Source organism: Podarcis pityusensis (assembly GCF_964106645.2).
Source record: "Podarcis pityusensis genome assembly, chromosome: 9".
In the NCBI taxonomy this organism is placed as follows: Eukaryota; Metazoa; Chordata; class Lepidosauria; order Squamata; family Lacertidae; genus Podarcis; species Podarcis pityusensis.
The window spans coordinates 5,772,135-5,794,698 of NC_138034.1; the positions used below are offsets into that span (position 1 = coordinate 5,772,135).

Genomic DNA, 22,564 nt, shown 5'->3' on the forward strand with positions numbered 1-22,564 from the left:
CGGGGGAAGCATGTTTGTTGCACAAGGGTCTCAGCACCAAGTTGAAGTGCACAACTTGTTGTGCCAGCATAGGATGGAATCCCTCTCCGCAATAGCGATTGCCTCCATCCTTGCTCCCAAGACCATGAGTCATTCTTGCATTTACCCTCCTCCCCCCAGGCACCCCTCTCTCTCCTATCAGGATTTCTCCCTGTCCCGTAGGCCACTTGGCATAGCAGGGGAGAATCAGAAAGGAGTTGAAGGATCAAGTCTGAACCAGATGCCCTTCCTCAAAGGCAGAGAGAGTTTGCCAGCACAGATTATGCCCATTTCTCTCTCCCTCTGTCTTTAGCTTTATGAATCTTTGTACTCTTTATGTGTTAGATAAATTTCCTTTTATTTATACCTGTACAACCCAGGACTTTCAAAATTTGGCTCCTAAGATTTCCAGCCAGAGCACACTCCCACAGTCTGCTTTTGCAGCAACATGGGGTGGAAGTGTCGGTCTTGCTCAGGGGTCAGCAACCTTTTTCAGCCGTGGGCCGGTCCACTGTCCCTCAGACCATGTGGTGGGCCGGACTATATTTTGAAGAAAAAAATATGAACGAATTCCTATGCCCCCCAAATAACCCAGAGATGCATTTTAAATAAAAGCACACATTCTAGTCATGTAAAAACATGCTGATTCCCGGACCGTCCGCAGGCCGGATTTAGAAGGCAATTGGGCCGCATCCGGCCCCTGGGCCTCAGGTTGCCTACCCCTGATTTAAGATGCTTTCAAAAGCTGGCTGGCCTCCCTGAGTCACACAAGTCCTGCTCCTGTTTCGATAAGATGCTCTGTGGGCTATGGCTCAGTGGTGGAGCAGCTGCGTGGCATGCAGAAGGCCCTAGGCCTGATCCCCAGTGGCAACTCCAGGGGGAGCTGGGGGAGCCCCTTGCCTGAAATCCTGGAGAGCCATTGCAGCCGGTCAGTGGGGAGAACTATGGCGTGATGTGGGCCAGCAGTTTGACTGGCAAGAAGCCTACTTTTCTTGGCCACCAGTCTGGTGCCCGCTGGGTGCTTGGGACTGCTACTCACATCCGCCCCCGTCAGCCTGGCTGTTTGGGGCTGGAGCTGAGAGTTGTCATCGCATGGAGCAGCTGGAGGATAGCAGGATTGCAAAGGTTGGAGTGGTGTATTGGGACCCTCACCAGCTGCAGGTCTTGTCTGTCCTGAGTCTCTCAACTTCATGAGATGGTCCAAAGTTAGAGTACTTGGAGACAGGGAGGAAATGTGTTCATTTTGTGGCTACAGGGCCTGGTTTTTGTCCTGTGGGGAGGGAGGGAGGCTGTGTTTCGGAACAAGAATGCTATATTGGGATGTAAGGGCTGTTCCCTGGTCCAAGGTGGCGCAGTTCAGACATGTCCCTCATTCCGGCCACCCTCTGCTGTGCTGATCCTGGGCTTTGGGGCTCCATCTGCTGCCCTCTCTGCTCAGAGAATCTTTGACTGTCTTGCAGGGCCTAAAAATAGATCTGGCAAAGGAAGGAAGAGCAGTTATGAAAAGTGGAAGAGAAAATTTAAAAAAGCGAACTCCTAGAGGCTAGGGCAGGGTTGGGGGGCCTTTTCCACCACGAGGACCCTAACCCCTTCCTGGTTGGAGGGGGACCAGTGGGACGCAGGTCAAAGGGAGGGCAGGGCAAAGGTGAACAGAACAAGGGAGGTAAATTGGAGCCCCCTGTTTTCTATTACTGCATTTCTTGTGATTGTAAGGGGTTTTTTAAAAACAGTTTTTTATGTTGCATTTTAAATTTGTGTAACCTCTTCCTGGACCTTAGGGCCAGGGCCGTAAATAATAAAAATAGCATAGTAAGAATCCCCCCTCACTTTTCTACAGTAGGCTACAATAGGGGGCTTTTTAAAGCACCGCACTAGATTCCTGATTAACACCTTTAGTTGTATCTTTATATATTTTTAAAAGACTGTTGCCCTACATGTCTTTAAATGATTTGTTACTGTTTTACATGTTTTTTAGATGTTAAAAATTGGTTTAAAATATGTTTTTATCTTATTTTTAATTGCATTGTTTTGTCACGTTTGTGTTTGCTGCCCTGGGCTCCCTGAGAGGAAGAATGGAATATAAATTTATAAACAAGCACTCTGTGGCCTAGATTATTTTTTTTTTTAAGGGCCAGGCCGTCTCCATGAGGAAAAGGCCATAGCTCAGCAGTGGAGCATCTGCTTTGCATACAGAAGGTCCCAGGTTCAGTCCCTGGCTCCTCCTGGAAGGGTTGAGAGAGACCCTCATCTGAAATCTGGAGAGCTGCTGCCAGTCAGTGTAGACAACACTGGCATGGATGGCCCATTGGTCCAGCGTGTTATCAGACATTCTCCTGCCTTCATTCACGGGCTCTTCCCAGCACCGCTGGTCAGGTGCCCCCCTTGCACAGCTCCCATCCTCTCAGCCTCCCACTCCAGGCTCTGCCAGATGCCCAGGCAGAAAACGTAAGGCTTCCCTGGGAGCCAGATGTGAAATAATCACATTCGCTTGGAAGAGTTTATCCTAATCCCTAGCAGACGGAGAGTTTTCGTTCGCTAAGGCAGGAGGATTATTCTCACCCCCCTCTCTGCGCTGCCCCCAAACTTGCAGTGCACTTCGGGGGGGGGGGGTGAACCAAACTCCAACAATTTCATGAGTCTGCATGGTTCTCTATTTTTGAGAGCAGCTGTCAAGGGTGGGGCCCTCAGGCCTGGACTGCAGGATCTAGCTCTGCCCGGTGCTAACCTCATCTCTACTGGGGTATTGACCTCTGCTTGAAATAGCAGATGGTGGTGGACTCTCCTTCCCTGGAGGTTTCTAAGCAGAGGTCAGGTGGCCTCCTGCCAAGAATTCTTGGAATTATTATTATTATTATTATTATTAGTTCCAATCTGTCAACAGGGTATACAAAAATACAACAATAGCACACCAGAATGTCATGCATTATAAGCGTCCCCAAACAGGGCAGCCTTCAGATGTCTTCTAAAAGTTGTATAGTTATTTATCTCCTTGACATGTGAAGGGAAGGCGTTCCACAGGGAAGGTGCCACTGCTGAAAAGGCCCTCTGCCTGGTTCCCTGTAACTTGGCTTCTCGCAGGGAGGGAACTGCCAGAAGGCCCTCGGAGCTGGACCTCAGTGTCCGGGCAGAACAATGGGGGTGAAGATGCTCCTTCAGGTATACTGGGCCGAGGCCTTTTAGGTCTTTAAAGGTCAGCACCAACACTTTGAATTGTGCTCGGAAACATACTGGGAGCCAATGAAGATCTTTCAGGACCAGTGTTATACCGTCCTGGCGGCTGTTCCAGGTTACCAGTCAAGCTGCCGCATTCTGGATTAGTTGTAGTTTCCAGGTCACCTTCAAAGGTAGCTCCACGTAGAGTGCGTTGTAGTATTCCAAGCAGGAGAATCAGAGCATGTCCCACTCTGGTGAGACAGTCCGCGGGCAGGTAGGGTCTCAGCCTGCGTACCAGATGGAGATGGTAGACAGTTGCCCTGGACACAGAATTAACCTGTGCCTCCATGGACAACTGTGAGTCCAAAATGACTCCCAGGCTGCACACCTGGTCCTTCAAGGGTACAGTTACCCCATTCAGATCTAGAGAGTCCCCGCACCCTGCCTGCCCAAATACCGTATTTTTTGCACCATAACACTCACTTTTTTCCTCCTAGAAAGTAAGGGGAAATGTCTGTGCGTGTTATGGAGCGAATGCGTACGGATGGCGGGGGGGGGATCTGCTGCAGTGGTGAGCAGAGGATCAATGGTTCCCCTTCCTTCCCTCCTCCATGGCTCGCTTTGAAACAGCAAAGCGGGAGAAGAGCCGCTGAGTGGGGAGGAGAGAGGGACAGAGAGCCTGGTTGCTTTAAAGGAGCAAAGCGGGAGAGGAGAGGAGCCGCTTACACGAGTGTAAGTGGCTCCTGTCCGGTTGGCTCCTTTAAAGCAAGCAGGCTCTCTGTCGCTCTCTCCTCCCCACTCAGCTCGCTAAACAGCAGCAAAGTTTTTCAGCTCGCTAAGCCGGGGATGAGCAGGGAGGAGGGAGAAAAGCAGAGCCTGCTTGCTTTAAAGGAGCAAAGTGGGAGAGGAGAGGAGCCTTTTCCCTTATACCCCTCTTCTTCATTATTAGCAGCATCCTTCTCCACACACCCCACGCGTGTTCCTTGTCCCTTGAGTGCTTTTCCTTCCCTCCCCACTTAAAATGTGGTTACAAAGCATGGATCCACATGGATCCTCAGGATTTTTGCACTGGGTCACCCCAAATTCATCATCAGATCACATAGCACGTCCATGGCTACATCTTGCACCAAAAAAATCACGCACCCACTGTTGCCTGGGGCCGCAGTGGTGCAAAAACGTGGTTACAAAGCATGGATCCACATGGATCCTCAGGATTTTTGCATTGAGCTACTCCAAACTCACTCTCAGATCACATGTCTGTGGCCACAGCATGAACCACAAAAATCATACATCCACTGTTTCGTTTAGAATTTTTTTTTCTTGTTTTCCTCCTCTAAAAACTATGTGCGTGTTATGGTCTGGTGCATGTTATAGAGCGAAAAATACGGTAGTACTTTTGTCTTGTCAGGATCAACTTCAGTCTGTTGACTGCCATCCACCCTCCAACAGCCTCTAGGCACCCACACAGGACCATCACTGCCTTCACTGGTTCCGATTTAAATGAGAGGTGGAACTGCATATTGATGAACACCCAGCCCAAACCCCCTGATGATCTCTCCCAGTGGCTTCATATGGATGTTGAAAAGCATGGGGGAGAGGCACCCCACAAGTCAGCGCCCAGGGGTCCAAACACCCCACACTACTTTCTGGACTTGACCCAGAAAAAAGGAGTGGAACCACTGCATAACAGTGTCCCCAACTCCCAGCCCTCCTAGAGGGCCCAGAAAGATACCATGGTTGATGGTATCAAAAGCCGCCGAGAGACCCAGCAGAACCACGAAACAGCTGCCCACTTCAGAGTCAGGCCATTGTTCCGCCTCATTCAGTGTTGTCTTCTCTATATCAAGTGGCTGTAGTTTCCCAGCATTTTAAATACTGGCCTCATCAGCACCATGCATTCAAAGTGCTAGGATACCACTCTAAACAGTACCACTTTCCCCCAAAGAATTCTGGGAGCTGTAGTTTGTTATTGGCACTGAGAGTTTGTTAAGAGGCTCCTATTCACCTCCCAGAGCTGCAATTCCCAGAATTCCCTGGGAGAAGGAACTGATTGTTAAACCACTCTGGGAATTGTAGCTATTTGTGGGTAATAGGGGCCATAATGAACTATAGCTCCCAGAATTCTTTGGGGGAAGCCAGGATTGCTTAAAGTGCCCTATCTAGAGTTGCTGGGGATCAAACCTGGGACCTTCTACATACCAAACATGTGTTCTAACCACTGTCCTTCCGAATAAGGAATGCCTTCTCTGTGGGCCAGCAAAGAAGCGATGCTTTCGGGTCTGCAGCCATGATGCAGCCAGTGTTCAAAACTCAGATATTTAAGCTAGGCGTCAAATGGCTCTAAATCAAGATTGCAGTCGCCAAAACGGAATGTCTAGTTGCCAGTTTTGGGCAAGACGGCTCTAAAGTCTTATTTTTCAAAGGATGGACTGACTGTGATTGATTCTCAGTTAAACATCTGGCCAGTTCAGATGACAATCTTGAGTTAGGTTTGAGAACTTAAAGAAAAGTCACTTGATCCAAGGACAGACCACATCTATATTGGGCTATTCTGAACTCTCTCTTAAGGGTGACTGATCCTGCTCAGGCTGCACAGGGAAAGCAATTTGGTTCCAGAAATTCATTCCGATTGTGCAGATAAAATACAACTGATAGAATTCTACAATATGGACAATTAGTGTGTGAAAACAGTCCAGATACTATGATCCCCAGATGGTGAAGATGTCAGGCTCCATCCTGGCACCCTGGCACCTTCAGCTGGTTGCAAATGATCGAAAACAAGTGCGCTTGATGCCTGGCTAATTTTGAACACTGGTTGCAGCCTGTTTCCCATTCCCCTTTAACCATGGTTTGGTGCATGTAGCACTAGCTGGTTAAGGGTGTCCTTAAACCTGGGTTCGGAAACCAGTTTCAGTCCCACAGCCTGGGGGCCACATTGTGCAAGGGACAAGGAACTTGGGCTTCCAGAGGGCAAGCAGGAATTTGAGCGGGGTGAGGGTAAAAAAAATACTTTTTTTTTTTAAAAAAAAAGTGGTGTTGAATTTGTGAAACTGAACTGCATTTCTTAAACAAATCAACCACTGGACAAAGAAGACGACAAGCCTGACAAGCCCGGGATTAATTCCGAACAAACGGTGCTTTCTGAGCTGCCGTCACTCCCGGGCGGCTACCATGGGGACGTTTTTGCATTTCCTGGTATAGGAGTTCAGGCTGGCAACCACATTCAAAAATTGTGTTGTGAAAGCATGCTCTTCCCTCTTGGCTGGGGTCACAGCTGCACCTTGTGTTTAAAGCACACTGAAAACACAGGATCCTGGGAGGGTTTGTTTGCCTCAATGGAGCTGCAATTCCCAGCACCCTTAGCAAACTGTAGCTCTCAGAATTATTTGGGGGAAGCTGGGTGCTCTGTGCCTTATATGTACAGTTGAGGGTGCTGGGTATTGTAGTTCCCAGGAATATTTTTGGATGGGTGTGGATGTGCTTTGAATGAATGGGGTGTGCAAGCCTTCAAGCCTCTCCCTTGGTTGCCAGCAAGCCTTTGGGGGCTTGTAATGAAATCTTGCAGGGGACATGGGTGGCGCTGTGGTCTAAACCACAGAGCCTAGGACTTGCCGATCAGAAGGTCGGCGGTTCAAATCTCTGCAAAGGGGCGAGCTCCCGTTGCTCTGTCCCTGCTCCTGCCAACCTAGAAGTTTGAAAGCACGTCAAAGTGCAAGTAGATAAATAGGTACCACTCTGGCGGGAAGGTAAATGGCGTTTCCGTGTGCTGCCAGAAGCGGCTTAGTTATGCTGGCCACATGACCCGGAAGCTGTCTGTGGACAAACGCCAGCTCCTTTGGCCAGTAAAGCGAGATGAGTGTGCAACCCCAGAGTCGTCCGCAACTGGACCTAATGGTCAGGGGTACCTTTACCTTTACCTTTACTGAAATCCTGCAGTGAGAGCTTTCTCTACGTCTTCTACTCCAGCATGAATCCATCTCTTTCCCCAGAGCCAAAGGTAGAGAGTCTGGACTTTGGCCGTTGATGTGGACACCTAGTCTAGGAACCTGCTTGGCCGCGATCGTGTTGCCAAAGGCCACTGACAACTTCACTCTTGTTTTTAATTTTTAAAATCAAAACACAGATCCTTGGGGGTCTGAGCTCTGCTGCCCCCTCCCCCATCCTTTTTCCTGCCCAGCTCACCTGCTCTTCACCGCAGAGTGCAGAACCAGGTGACTTACTAATGTGAATATTCACGAGAATGTAAAATGAATGCAAAATATTTTTTTTAAAAAAGAGAGAGAATGTAAAAGGAAGCCCGGCTGGGTCAGGCCACCAATCTTTCAGTTTCTCTTTCTCAGAGGAGCCAATGACATGCCTATGAGGAACAGGCCATGAAGGTGGCATTCTTCCCTCGCTGCTTGGCAGTTGCTGTTCAGAGATAAACTGCCTATGAACACGGAGGTTTCATTTAGCGGTGTCATTGATAGACCTGCCTTCCATGCATTTGCCCAGTTCCCTTTTAAAAACCTATTGAGCGTTATTGTATTTTTTAGCAGCAGCAAGCTGACTCTCTCAGGTGGTGTAGTGGTTAGAGGGTCAGATTAGGACCTGAGAGAGACCAGAGTTCAAATCCCTTCTCAGCCACGAAGCTGGGTGACCTTGGGCCAGTCACTGGCACCTTCATTATATACCTTTGGGTGCCAGGCAAAAAAGTTCCTCTTTAACCAGGTTGACAGACATTCAATGCCCTTTTAAATTATGTTGGGGTGAGTTATTGAGTTGTTCTTGTTTTTATTTTGATTGTGTATTCTGTGTTTTTATATTGTGATTTTATTTTGTGAACCGCCCTGAGACCTGTAGGTATAGGGCAGTATACAAATTTAGTAAATAGTAATAATAGTAATAGTAATAATAATAATAATAATAATAATAATAATAATAATAATTTGGGACGCGGGTGGTGCTGTGGGCTAAACCACAGAGCCTAGGACTTGCTGATCAGAAGGTCGGCGGTTCGAATCCCTGCGACGGGGTGAGCTCTCGTTGCTCGGTCCCTGCTCCTGCCAACCTAGAAGTTTGAAAGCACGTCAAAGTGCAAGTAGATAAATAGGTACCGCTCCGGCAGGAAGGTAAACGGTGTTTCCGTGCACTGCTCTGGCTCGCCAGAAGCGGCATAGTCATGCTGGCTATGCACTCCCAGGATCGGCGCAGCTCCGTGCAACCCTCCGGAGCCCGGTGCGAAGCTGCGCCGGGCTCCTGAAGGTTGCGCAGAGCTGCCTGCGCGCCCGGGATCGGTGCAGCTCCGCGCAACCCCCTGGAGCCTGGCGCGAAGCCGCGCCAGGCTCCCGAAGGTTGCGCAAGCTCCCAGAGCGATGCCGAAGCTGAGCTCAGCTTCGGCATCGCTCTGGGACCTGTTCTGGGGGCTGGGGTCGGAGGAAGCTTGGGCTTCCCCCGCCCCAGCCCCGCGCCTGGGTGGGGGGTGGGGATAATTTTTTTTCCTTTATTCCCCCCCCCCCCCAAAAAAAATCTAGGTGCGTCCTATGGGCGAAAAATAAGGTAAACAGGTATGGTTAACAAATGGTGAAGAGGGATTTATGGTTTAACCCCTCTGGGAATTGTAGTTCTGTGCAGGGAAAGAAGGGGGTCTCCCAACAGCACTCAAAACCCTTAACAAACCAGAGCCAGGATTCTTTGGGAGGGCAAAGCCATGCCTGTTTGGTGCCGTACCACTTTAAATATATGGTTTCTCTCTCGCTTTTTGTTCTGCTGGCCCCGTGATTCTACCTTATCTCTGTTCCTCTTTCCCTGCTATTTTTAGCCCCTTGAACCAAAAAGAAGCCAACAGGAGCTGTTTGCTCTGTGCTACTGTAAGTGAATAAACACTTCTCATTTCTACCTGGGCAACTCTCTCATCTTCTTTCTTTGAGTCCCCAGAAGACACAGACAGTTTTGGGGCTTACATGGTGGGCAGAAGGTGCAGAGGCCGTTTGGAGGAGGGCAGAGGGCACCCTCCCCTTATTCCTAAAAAGCATCCCGTGTGGGGCAAGGGGAAATGTCCCAAAGGGGCAGGAGATAAGACTCTCTTACCATCAAGAAAGTGCGCCTAGGATTGCTTCTGTGTGAGCCAGCTGACTCGCGCAACAGCACAGAAGCACAAGATGTGCAGCATTTGTTGCAGCGCTGCACGGTTGCCATCCTGGCTTCCAGAGATCTCTCCGTGGTTGCAATTGGACCAGCGCCTGGCAAAATGCCTGCGCAGTTTCAAGCACTGCTTCCAGCTCTGATTCTATGATTCTGCGGTAAAGTTCAAGGGGTTTCTACGTGCACCTGCATTTGTCTCTCTGCCCTCCATCTGGGCAAGCAAGAGGCATTATCAATGACCTTCTAAAGAGGGTGCAGAACATGGCCGTTGGGGTGTGTGGTCTGGAGACTGAGGGGGTGACCTTGGAAGGACCCCAAGTTCTGTGCAGAGAGGCTCAGAGAGCTGCATTCTGCCCTTGGGCCTGAGGTTCCCCAAGCCTGCTCTCATGGTACAAGGCAAAGAGAGCCAACAACACAGACATCCTCCTGCCTCCTCATTCCAGAGGACTTTGGGGAGGGGTTGTTCAGGTAGATGGGGGGGGGTTGGGGGGAGAATGGAAAGTTAAAACTTGCTTTTGACTAAGTACCCCTTTTCCAAAGCACAGAGCGGATCTGGGCTCTGTGTCCACCCTACAGTTCAGTCTGCATCATACCACTTGGAACAGTTGTGGCTTCTTCACCCAGGGAATCCTGGAAACAGTAGTCTGAAAAGGGTGCTGAGAGTTGCTAGGAGACCCCTCTGGCTCACCCAGAGCTACAATTCCCAGAGTTCTCTGGGGAGGGGGATTGGAGGTTGAACCCCTCTGAGAAGTTTCTTTGTGAGCGGAGGTCTCCTAACAACTCTTTGGCGGAAGCCAAAGTGGTTTTAAATGGGCAGGGTGGAGTTCAACGTGCCACTAAGTAGGTATTGGGGCAAAAATGAGGCCTTTGCACAGCAGGCCTCCCCCCTCCCCTCCTTATGCTTTGCACCTTATCCTTTTCCATAGGTTTCCCTACCTCTCCGGAGCACGTTTAGGGGCTGTGGAAGGGAGGAGAGAGTGGGCACATGCCCTTGTGTGAATAGACCTCATTCCACACATGCAGCAGCCTAGCTGAATCCCACCCAAAGTGTGGATGAGGCCTCAGTGTGAAGAGATCCATCAAACAGGTTTTTTTCTTGGCCAGTAATAGTACCACTCTATTCCGCCTTGGTCAGACCCCACCTGGAACACTGTGTCCAGTTCTGGGCGCCACAATTTAAGGAGGATGTTGACAAGCTGGAACGTGTGCAGACAAGGGTAAGAAAGATGATCAGGGTAGTGGAAACCAAGGATTATGAGGAACAGTTGAGGGAGCTGAGTATGTTTAGCCTGGAGAAGAGGAGGCTGAGAGTAGATACAATAGCCATCTTCAGATGTCTCAAGGACTATCCCATGGAAGATGGAGCAAGTTTGTTTTCTGCTGCTGCTGACTAAACATCAGGAAGAACTTTCTGATAGTAAGAGCTGATTGGCAGTGGAACAGTTGAGGTTGTGGGCTCTCCTTCCTTGGAGGTTTTTAAGCAGAGGTTGGATGGCCCTCTGTCGTGGATGCTTTAGTTGAGATTCCTGCAACCCTTGGGATCCCTTCCAACTCTACGATTCTGTGACTGCCCCTGGAGCAAGTGCTTCTCTCCTGCACAAATCCTGGGCACCGGCCAGCGCTCAACCCGTCTTCCCTCATCACCTACCTACGCCTTTCTCCATCTCAGAAGGAGGTGGAGGGGAGTGAGAAGGTCCCTTGTCTGATGGACGCCTCTTGCCAGTGATCTCATCCTTCCGCATGGCTCAAGACGCTTCAGACAAAGTGGGGTTTGTTCGGAGGAGCCTGTAACCCAGCTGGTGGGTCTGTCAAGCCCGGCTGGCCTGCCTCTGCTGCTCACTTCCCCTTGCGAAGGCTGAGTTTTAAGGGCCTCCCAGTTAATCATGTCTGGGTGTTACCTTTGTGGACCGAATCCTAGTACTATTAGCATGTTCAGTCTCCAAGCCTAGGTCCTTGCATTGTGTGCAAAGTGTGTGCGTGGGGGAAATTAGCAGGTTTGGGTTTTTTGCAGAAATAAAGAAGAATATTTAAGAGGGAATATCCCCCCCCCCCAAAAAAAAGATAAAGCAGCCCAGTGAGTTTTCTCAGTTAGCATGGAATGGTGCCAGATGGTTTTTTGGGGTAGTGAAGGGCAGGAAAGAATGGAAGAGGGGGGATATTCAGGGAAAGGGCGTGGTCTGCTTGAATCCCAAACAGGAGCACCCCACACAACATTTTGTTGCAGGTACCACTTGTTGTATTTCCTGCTGAGCACATGCAACCTGGACATCAGCAATAGACAGAACAGTTGAGTGGAGTTTGTGGCTTTTGGTAACTGCTAACCGTGATGGTTATGTTCCACCTCCACTGCCAGAGGCAGTACAGTGGTACCTCGGGTTAAGAACTTAATTCGTTTCGGAGGTCCGTTCTTAACCTGAAACTGTTCTTAACCTGAAGCACCACTTTAGCTAATGGGGCCTCCTGCTGCTGCCGTGCTGCCGGAGCACAATTTCTGTTCTCATCCTGAAACAAAGTTCTTAACCCAAGGTACTATTTCTGGGTTAGCGGAGTCTGTAACCTGAAGCGTATGTAACCCAAGGTACCGCTGTAAATGCTTCTGAATACGAGCTGCTGGGTATCACAAAGGGACAGAGTGCTGTTGCAATAGATGCTTCTGGTTGGCCACTGTGAGAACAGGATGCTGGACTGGACTGGATGGGCCGGATCCAGCAGTTGCTTTACATTAGCATGCCACTGGCCAGGTCTATAGAAACCAGCATAAAAATAAGGTTAGTGACAGTTTAGGCTTCTTCCTGCTGGCAGGCGGTGTGACTTGATGGTCCATGAGGTCCCTTTTAATCCTCTGCCAGCCTACATTGGTGCCTACTTGTGAAGCTCAGTCTGGCAGGTGGCAAACAGAAAGGCATCCTGGTCCACACAGTGGTTGCCCCGGAGTCCTAGCTGCTGGTGTAGTTCAGCTGCTGAGAAGCTCCCTCTGGATGTCTTGCGGTCTGCCTTGTCCTCCCGAGGGCTGCTGCTCCTTCCTTGCAGGCATCTTTGCCAGCCTGCCTCTGGGCACCGTCTTCAGCCCTTGGGCAAGTGTGCCGCCACACAGCTGTCAAAGCAGATGCATTGGAGCACTGGCTGCTATGAATAACAGCTGCTGGTCTTGGGGGGGCTTCCCCTGGAGAGTGGAACAGTGAGATCCTAAATATAGCAGGCGCTGCAGCAAACAGGTGTGTGGCCCAGGGAGGGGGGGGGGAGAGATTTCTCACATGCAGCTGTGGAGCAGGAGAGGAAAGGCAAGCTGACTTCTAAATTCGGCAGGACAAAAGAGGTGGTGGCCAGGGTTGAGCATTGCAGAAAGAGCACCATAACTTTATCAAACCACCAAGGACCTGCAAGGCAGGGAGCAGGTTTTCCAGGACTCACAGCCAAGATGAGATGACTTTTGCGGTCCCTTCCAACTCTACAGTTCTGTGATTCGGTGATTTGTCACCTTTTGGGGGGTGGCAGATGAAAGGGGCTACCATTTTAGTTGATTAAAAATCTAACATTAACTGAGTAAGCACCTCAGGCTGGACTTCCGGGGTGGCGCCATCGGCAATGGCAGACTCCCTCTGATCTGGAGGGACTAGCTCCACGCGAAACGGGTCTTTTCCGCTACGGCGAAGCGGGGACCCTTTCAAAAATCACAGGCGGATGAAGCCTGTGACCATGGGACTCGGCGGGCACCCTTAGCGCTCCTCCCAACCCGCAAAGGAACCCACTAACGGGCTCCGAAGCGAAGAGGGGGAAGTGGCGCGGTGCTGAGAGTCAGCTGCTTCTTCCGTGGAGCGAAGCCGCATAGCCGTTGTTGGAGAGCGCTGCCTTTTTCCTGGGACAATTTGGCTTCTAAAATAATCACCCGTGAGTACTTAAATTTCGGACAATTGGATTTTAAATAAGGACTTGCGAGCAGAAAGGAATTGGACTTAAAAATTTACTTCAATTTGGCACTGAAACGGGAAGGTCTAAACAGGAAGTCAGCCTTCCGTTTCTTTGTAGACAGATTAAAGCAAAGACAAGGTAAACTAGAGCTCAGAAAATCGCTTTTAAAAGATTAACTTTCATCATTTAAAATTGTTGAACCCCCCTTCGGAAGCAGGAGAAGAAGGGGGATCTTTTTTGGACTGTTTAAACCTGCAGAAGTGAGTTTAAAGTAAAGTAACTTTCCACCGTCTTGATCCTGGAGCGGGGTGTCAGGACTGACGTCTTTTCGAAGCTCATTGACCAGAGACAAACGTTTTTTACAGTTAGCTAAAAGAAGAGAAACATGGTGATTCCACTGTTCCCCTTCGCATTTTAAAGGAACAAATATTGACAAGATATCTGAAAAAGGAAACTTTGTTGCTAGATTTGACCTTAAAAGAAAGAACTAATAGAAGTTTTCCCCCCTAGAGGGAGACTGTGAAACTGTAACCAATTCCAGGGAGCTTGCAGCTGTTACAGATTACAATCGTGGGAATAGACTTTTGACCTTGAAGGACAATGTATTCAGAAGCTCTGTTGTGTGCTCTCTGTAAAACAAATGCCCTACTGGAACAATTAAATGAGAAGACGGATTTGATGACTGATGCGATCTGAATTTTTGAACAGGCAGTGGGAAACTATATGGAGCCCACCCAGGAATTAAACCAGGAGTGTGCCCTGACAGAACAGATGAGAGAAGAGGATGTTGCTGAATCTTGGGCGCCAGAGATGGAGCGAGCTGTGGCCCTGCAGGAACATGAGCTTTTGGATTTGACAAATGAACTTGGAAAAAGCCAGATTTGGAAAGATAAAGTTTGGTTTGGTTTGGAAATGGGGGGTTGGATAGACCCCCCTATGCAGGGATGTTTGGACTTTTCAAGTCTGGCAATGGGCCGTGAGGTGTTTGGGGCTGTGGGGGCTCTTAATTTTGGAGGGATTCTGAAACATGTTTTTAAATACCACATGGAGTTTAGTCTGGACTATGGAAAAGGGGCTGATTTGTTGAAAAGGGTCAAAAACATTGCCAAGCTGGAGTTCCCACGAGTGAAAGGAGAATATGAAGAAGAGCCGCGGAAGGGACATGGAAGGGACTTAAGGGCCTCGGATATAAGGTTACCAGGTTAATGCGCTAGATTAATGGGATAAAAAGGACTGACAAAACCCATGACCAGGAGGAAGGGACGCTGGATGAAGATTGGATTGTTTTTATTTCTTTTTTATTATTATTAGGATTGTTTTATAAAATTGATGAATGTTAGAAAAATGTTGGAATGAAATTACTTGGCTTTAGCAAAAATATTTAAAGAATTAGGTAAGAATATTATGGTTACGAGAAGTTGGTAAAAATAAGATTCAAGTTTTAAGCTTTAAGGTTCTTTATAAGATAAGATGAAAATAGATTAAGGTAATGTAATGACAGAATATTATGAAATATGGAAAGGATTTGCTGCGACAATTAACAACTAGGATACAAAAAAAGGGAGGAGGAGGAGGTCAAAGAAAGAAGGTAATGAAAGTTGAGGATTTGAGAATGATGGATTTGTTTTTGTGTGTTTGCTGTGTATTTTTGTTTTTTGAATATGTATTGTTTGATGTGGCTTGTTTTTTCTTTGTTTTTTTCTTCTTTTTCTTTTTCTGCTTTGTTCTTTTTTTGTAATTCTAAATTTTTTTCAATAAATATCATTTAAAAAAAAAAAGAGTAAGCACCTCAGGTTAGGCAAAACGCAGTGCAGGAAAGATACAGGGCTCAGAGGAAAACAAGAAAGTGCTTGTGAGCGTCTTGAGCATCTTATTCGGACTGTTTTGGATTCCAGGTCCCATCAGCTGCAGCCAGCATGGCCAATGGTCAGAGCTGAGGGAAGTTGCAATCATTCTTTGCAATTGCATCTTAAAGCAAAGGGTTTGCCCCTGAAAATGCTCACCTGTGAGGAACGTGCAAAGGACTTGTAGGAGCTCCTGCCGCAGGTGCGCAGTAAGGGTGCTCAGCAGCTGGGAAAATACTTTGCAATGGAAGCCCACCAGGTTCTGAATTTTACTAATAAAAATGATGAGCACATTTTTATTTTGACAAATGTTATGGACTTCATATTTGAGCTGTCTCCTTCAAGGTATCGGGAAGTTTTCAATCCTTGATGTACAGTTGTGCTTTTATACTATGTTGGAAGCAGCTTAGAGTGACTGGGGCATAAACAGCCCTTTTTTGGCCGTCAGACAGGGTATGTTTTCCTGTGTTTTTAATAGCATGCTGCGGTCATGGTGCTTTACAAGCATGGAGCACATCCTCGCGAAGGAAAGTGGACGACACACCTTTTAGAAAAGAATAGAGCTATTCCAAAGCTTTCACTTGAAACTCTTTTGCTGATTTCAGCTGGAAGGTGGAAATTACTTCAATTTTGTGTGGGAGGCAAACAAATTAAAACTTCGAAGAAAGGAAGGCTGTTGAGTAAAGGGTTTATGGGTTGTTTTTTGTTTAAAGCACTTTATTTTAACACAAATGTGGCTGACTCCCAACTCCTACCAGCCCCAGCCAGCAAGGCTAGTGGATGCGGCGAAGCTCTTCTGCAGCAACTCTGCGGGGTTTCAGCTCTCTCCTCCCCCCCCCCACTTTAGACAACTGAAGGGGGCAAATGCTCAGAGAGTGAATGTGATGATGGAGCAACGCATAAATTTTTTAAAAGCCCGTCAGCTTGTATCATTTCAAGTGCTGTGAGCAACTTGGATAACAAAATTACATAAAGCTGGGCAGCTGCATCTTCCAGAATATTTAGGGATTCTGTGACTTTGGGTTAAGATGCAGAAAGGGAGAGCACTTCAATTTATTTCACACTTCTAGGTGACATTTCTCCTAGAAGACTGCGCTGGGCACTTGTGGTTTTTCTGCACTTCCACTTGAATGCATCGTAGGCTGGATTTCAAGTTCAGGGACATTTCTGAAGGTTCTTTTGCCTCCCTCTGGAGGAGGGGATGGGGCCTGGGCATGGCAAGAAGAAAAGGAAAGGTGGCTCTCAAGGTATGTGGACCGTTTGTGCAAACCCAGCCTCGCACTTCAAAGCAGAGGTGGGCACCCTGTAGCCCTCCAGGGGCGGGTGAATTCCAGTTTCCCTGACTGAGGTTGAGAGGAGTTGGAGCTCAGCCGCCTTTGAAGGTCCAGAGCTTCTTGGCTCCCTTGCTTTTGGAGCAAAAGATGGGTTTGCGGGTCCTCGCCCCTTTTTGCAGACTGATAATTCACACCTCCTTAGATACCCCCCCCCCAAAACAGTGTTCTCCCCTCGCTCACTATTCTTGACAAGCTTTCCCCTCACAATCAGTGGTGTTCTAATGGATCCTCGGCATTTTCTGAAGATGGTCATCTGCCAAACCTCTCTGGGCGCTGTAGAACTAACCGTATGTCAAGGGACACCAGTCACAGAGACAGGGAGGAGGAAACCATGAAAGATTTGGAGTTTTGTCTTTCTCTCTTAAGTAACTGGCATGTCTTGGGTCTACCCTGTGGGAGGCTGCTGTGTGGGGTGTGAGGAATAGCTGAAGGAAAGAGCCAAAATGGGGCAGCTGCTTGCACTGATCTGTCCCCATGAGCCTCTCCTGGGGTTCCTGGGGCAGGTAAAACCTTTCCCACTGCAGAGAGCCTGTAGCTTCTTCATCTTACTTGGGTGTAGGGCTGGCTGTTCAGCTGGGAAAAGAGTGTTATGTTTATATGTGTTCTGTAGCAGCGAGAGCTATTTAGTTTTAAAGTTGTTTTTAATTGTTTTTAATGGTGTAACCTGCCCTGGGTAAAGCGCAGGTAATAAATGATATGATGTGATGTGATATTGCTAGTTTCAATGTTACAGAGCTTCATTGCTCATGTATCATCAATTGTTTTCAATGATTGATAAATATTCAAGGGGAGAATGAAGTCTGTGACTCCTTGCCACGATGGCGACGCAGTACCTCCACTGCAATTCTCCTGAATTCCAGTTGCTGGAAAGCGCAAGATGGGAGAGTTGCTCTTGTGCTTGGATCCAGACTTCTTCCCTTTGGGGCACCTGGCCGGCCGCTGTGAGTCTAAAGGGGCCACTGGCCGGATCCAGGCAGCTCTTCTTAGTTCTTGTGAGGGGTGTGGCTTGATTTTGCTTGAGGAGGGATTTGAAGTCCGGATGTCTGACACACATGCAGACTGTCAGGAGACTTCTATATCACAACCACAAATGATAAGATGCCAAACCCAATTTCAAGTGCTGGTAATGGCTTCTTAAAGCCCTAGACTTTTTGGAACCAGGTTATCTGAAGGACTGTAAACCCACCTGAACCTGTCCTGGGCTTTAAGAATGGCTGTTGAGATCCATCACACTGGCAGGCACAGGAGACAGGGCCTTTTTGATGGTGGCTCCATACCTGTGGAATTTGCTTTCCTAGGGAGGTACATAGGAATTTTACTTTACTGGCTTTAAAATGAACCCTGAAAACTTGTATTGTGTTGAGTGTTGCTTTTTTATGTGTGATGTTCTGCATTGTTTCAAACCACTGCTGTTTTGATGTCACAATGTTTTTAGTATTATGTGGAGAGAGAAAGATGATATGAATGAGAGAATGATGCTGTAGGGGGAAAGAGCTGTCCTGGTTTCCCAGCTTCCATGGGTCTCTCTCCTCTCAGAGGAGAGAAGGTGGTGGTGCATGTCTGTGCGCATGAATGCTCTCTGCTCACAGGAAGTGGAGCGTGACTTCAGGTTTCTTCTTTCTTGCCCAGGTCTCATGGTACCAAGTGACGTGTCCTTCTTGTGAGATCCAGTCCCCAGAACCCCCTGAGAAAATGTCAGGAATGCAGGTAAGGCGGGAAAAGGCTCTCCATATAGAATCATAGACTCGTCGATTTTAGGAGAAGTTGTTACTACAATTATTGCTGTTAGAAGTCTCCCAGAACAAGTTACAATGAGTTATAGCGAATGCTAGTCCTACTCAGAGCAGGCCCATTGACATTAATGAACTGGAGGTAGCCACATTCATTAATTTCAATGAGTCTGCTCTGAGTAGCAGTAGCTTTGGCTGTGTGTTTAAAAATGACACTGAGGAGGAGATGGGCGCACGAGGTCTGGGGCCCCACCCCAAAGCAACATCTCTGGTTAAGGGGTCAGGTCACAAGGGATGGGGAGATGTTCTCTGCTTGAGACTCTGGGCAGCTGCTGCCGGTCAAAGTCAACAGCACTGGACCAGTTGCACCAATGCTCTGACGAAACAAGGCAGCTTCCTGGTGCTTAAGAGCCCCCCCCCCCCATCTTTTACATGGGGACTGTATTGGGACAAGTGAATAGTGGGGGACCGGGGCAAGATTTCAAAGTACAAAAGTGGGTGGGCTTGTGATCCATTCCTGGAATAATTACTGGGGTGTCACAGTACACCAGCAAGCGATCTCCCCTTCCCACCCAGAAAGCTCATTTTTAAAAAAAGTTTTCAAGCCCTGCGGATCCGTGTGGTTTTCTTGATCTCAAATAACAATTTCTCAGTAGAGCTTCCCAGGCGCTCAGCAGGGCAAATGCTGTGAGATTTGCTAGCACCCCTCTAAGTAAGGAATCAAACCATTGGGTGCATTTGTAATAAGCACGATTTTGAGAAGCACCCAGACGCTGGTCTGCTCCTCTAGAGAACCGGGGCGGGGTGTGCGCACCTCTTGGTTTCGGTGTTGTGCAAAGGTGGGAGCACTTGCGCTCTTCCTCCCCACCCCCTTCTCTGGTTGAGAGGTTCTGAATTTTGCACAACATCCTGAATCTACAGAAGTCTTCAGCTTTTGCAGATGCATCGTTTTTGAGAGCAGGGCGTGTGGCTTCTTGAACGTGGCATGTGCAAGAGCCCAAAGGTGTAACTTCCCTGCCCTCTCTGCCATCCCTAATGTGAATCTGGGCTGCAACATTTAATTAGCTGGGTAGGTGGGAAGGGGTGCCTTCCATAGGCTGGTATGTTGCTGCTTTGGGTGGATGAGGTGGGGTCGTTGCCAAAGTTCAAGGACACATTTCAGTTGGCCCAAAGCCCAGCAGTTGGAGGTGCAGGGAATTGTAGTCTGACAGTATCTAGGGGGCCCCTGGATCTCCATCCTGGTATTTTTTTCCCTTAAAAAAAAAAAGCAAGCATGTTTTCCATTCAAAACTATCCTTTCAATCCTTTTGCAGCTATGTTTCAGAAAAAAAGACAATCAAAACTCATTTGATTTTAATAGACTCGGATTTCTTTTACCAGGCGATAGCTGTGCTCTGAAGTCCTCCTCTTCTCCTAATTCCTTGGTCTCTTAGGTTCCCCCCCTCAGTCCTCCAAAAGAGAATTAGATGACCAGTGTCTGTCTGTCAATCAGATTTGTTTCTCGGAAACAATTGTACATAATCACAAAGGCCAAATTCACACCATGTATTTAAACCACCATGATATCACATTAAATAGTCAAAAGCATTCAAATAATTATGGGACCTGTAGTTTGGCAAGGTTGCCTCTTCCCTTTCTCAGAGCTACAATTCCCAGAATCCCTGTGAAGATGGATCGATAGACTTCTCTGGGATGCTTTATTTGATATTCCTGCATTGCAGGGGGTTGGACTAGATGGCCTTTGGGGTCGCTCCTTCCAGCTCTACGATTCTGTGAAGTGCCAAGACCCTGTTGAGTCAGCCGTGTCCCTCTTCTCTCCCACAGGCCGTCTGGCCATCTGGTACGGAATGTATTGCTAAGTACAACTTCCATGGCACGGCGGATCAGGACCTCCCATTCAGCAAAGGGGATGTCCTCACCATTATCTCTGTCACCAAGGTAACCCACCCGTCTCGGGTACCAGGGAGAAATCAGAAGTTGGGGAGTGGGGGGGCTCATTTTTCTTGCCCATCAGCAAAGCTGACTAGTTCCTTTATTGGAGGCAGTAGACCTCTGAAAATGGGTTGCTGGGAATCACAAGTGGGGAGAGTTGGGTGTTGCTCTAGGGCAGGGGTCCACAAGGTTTACCTCGCCTGGGCCAGTTCACTCCAGCAAAGATCCCTCCGTGGGCTGGGTTGCGCTCGCCCATGAGAGCCTGCGATTTCCAGCATTGGTGTCTGCGCAGACGCAATTTCCGGCATCATGTGATTTCCGACGCTGCGGAAGTGAGTCCCTGCGCCGCGCCAGTTTAGCACAGCGCACGGGGACTTGCTGAGTGGGTGGCTCGTGGTCAGGTAAACAACGCCTGTGGGCCGCTTGTGGCCCATGGGCCATAGGTTGCCTACCCCTGCTCTCGGGTCCTGCTTGTGGGCTCCCCCTTGGGGCGTGGCCACCGTGGCAACAGAATTCTGGACTGGATGGGCCCCTTCTAAGGATGGGGCAGAGGAGAGCCCAAATGGAAAGTCTTTGACCGACTAGCTACCCACTAGCAATAAAACTTAGGCTTGGGCGATGCATCAATACATCCACCCAGGATTGGTTTGAGGGCCAGAGCATGATGGAGCAGTATATCGCAGGTGAAACTGCTGCTGCTCCTGACTCACTGTGCTCTGGTCCTCAAACCGAGGGAGGAATGAGCCACAAGGCGCCAAGACCAATATAGCTTGTTCCTCCCTCTGCTTTTCAACCTTGCAATGTATCGCTATATCACGGTGTTTGGCTGGTGATACATCACGTTGTTGAAAAACTGATATTGCCTCTCCCTGCTCATGGGCACTACAAATTGCTTCCAGTGTCGGAGGCAATATGTCTCTGAGTGCCAGTGGCCGGGGAATCACAGGTGGAGAGCGTTGCTGCCCTCATATCTTGCTTGTGGGCTTCTCATGTGTGTCTGGTTGGACCCTGTCACAACCAGATCCTGGACGAGATGGAGGTATTTGTTTGGCTCCAAGAGAGGTCTTCACATGATGCTGATGTGCTACTATCCGCAAGATCCAGGCATTTCCTTCTGCAGCTGTGATCTTCCTTCCCTCCCTAGCGACCTGAAAAGGGACAGGGAAAGCAATATGTTTTAATTGATGTGAGCGTTATTTAAAGTTCTTCAAGAGTAAGCCACTTGGTCAAGTCCCAGGGAGAGGATTTGCAGACTCAGCCACCGTATTTGTGAGAAGAGGCTAAACATTGGCAGAGTGTCGAGCTGCCGGGTGGCTGTGAATTTTGAGAGGACAGAGAGGGGGACATGAAGCCCATCAGGGGCAGAAGCCGAGACTGTAAATCATCCGTTATAGCCCACGATGGAGGAGAGAGATTCTGTATGTTTATATACTGTGCATTTTCCACAAGTGAAGCACAAAAGGGGTTCCACAAAAACAGCACTGATTTCTGGTCATAGATTTTTATATGGTTTTAATTGTATTATGTATAAGTCGCTGTCTTCTTTTAAATGAACAACAGCATATAGATATATTCAGTGCCTTTTTCTGGAGGTGCTCAAGGATACACAGTACCGGCACCTTTATTTCCAGAAAAAAAGCGCTGGATTTATTCATTGCATGCATCCATCTGAGGAGACGATGGAGGAGTCCACCTTTGGGGGTGTTGGAAAGTCGCTAGGATTGCTGTGATTGCTGCTTTTCAGGGGGTTGGTCTAGATGACCTTTGGTGGTCCCTGCCAACTCCACGATTTTCTACGCTCACAGTTGCTTTCTCTTGCCAGGATCCCAACTGGTACAAAGCGAAGAACAAAGTGGGCCGCGAGGGGATCATCCCAGCCAACTACGTGCAGAAGCGGGAAGGGGTGAAAGCCGGAACGAAGCTCAGCCTGATGCCGTGAGTCCGGGCAGATGAGAGACGCCTGCTGAGCTGAGCTTTGCGCACAGCTATGGGAGGAGGGCATGGGCAGACGGCTGGATCAGCCTTTCCCAACCTGGTGCCCCCCAGGTGTTGTGGACTCCCAGCTCCCATCAGTCCCATCAGCGTCATGGGAGTTATAATCTAGCAACATCTTGAGAGCACCAGGATATTTGGGGAGGGGTTCTAGATTGGGGCATCTGGCCTCAATTGGGACTCCAGTTCCCACCAGCTCCAGCCAGTGTGGCCAGTAGACAGGCATCACGGGAGCAGCAGTCCAGGAGAGCGCCCGGTTGGATAGGCCTGGCCTAGATGAACACAAGGGCCTTTGGGGAAAGGTGTGCCAGCCAGCACCCGTTCAGTACATGCAGATTCCTCTTCCTTCCCTGTTATCCTCACAGCTGCTTTGCAAGTTAGGCTGTGCTGAGAAAAGCCCACCCAGAGGGCAGCATGACTTGAGTGGGCGTCTGAATGCAGATATACTAGTATAGTTCTCTGTCTCAGTCTGTGGCGCTGTGCCAGCCCTTAGCTCCCCTCAGGAAGCACCCCCACACTTCCTGCCTCT

The 22,564-nt window shown here is 48.8% G+C and overlaps 1 protein-coding gene across 7 annotated transcripts in view; it reads left to right on the forward strand.

Annotated features, from left to right (window-relative positions):
- CSK (C-terminal Src kinase) overlaps window positions 1–22,564 on the forward strand; it is a 68,883-nt gene that overhangs the window by 26,078 nt on the left and 20,241 nt on the right. For all 7 annotated transcript variants that reach the window (XM_081019998.1, XM_081019999.1, XM_081020000.1 and 4 more), the window contains 3 exons: window positions 18,011–18,088; window positions 19,936–20,049; window positions 21,866–21,978. In XM_081019998.1, the coding sequence (XP_080876124.1) occupies window positions 18,011–18,088; window positions 19,936–20,049; window positions 21,866–21,978 (305 nt within the window). The remainder of the gene's footprint in view (window positions 1–18,010; window positions 18,089–19,935; window positions 20,050–21,865; window positions 21,979–22,564) is intronic.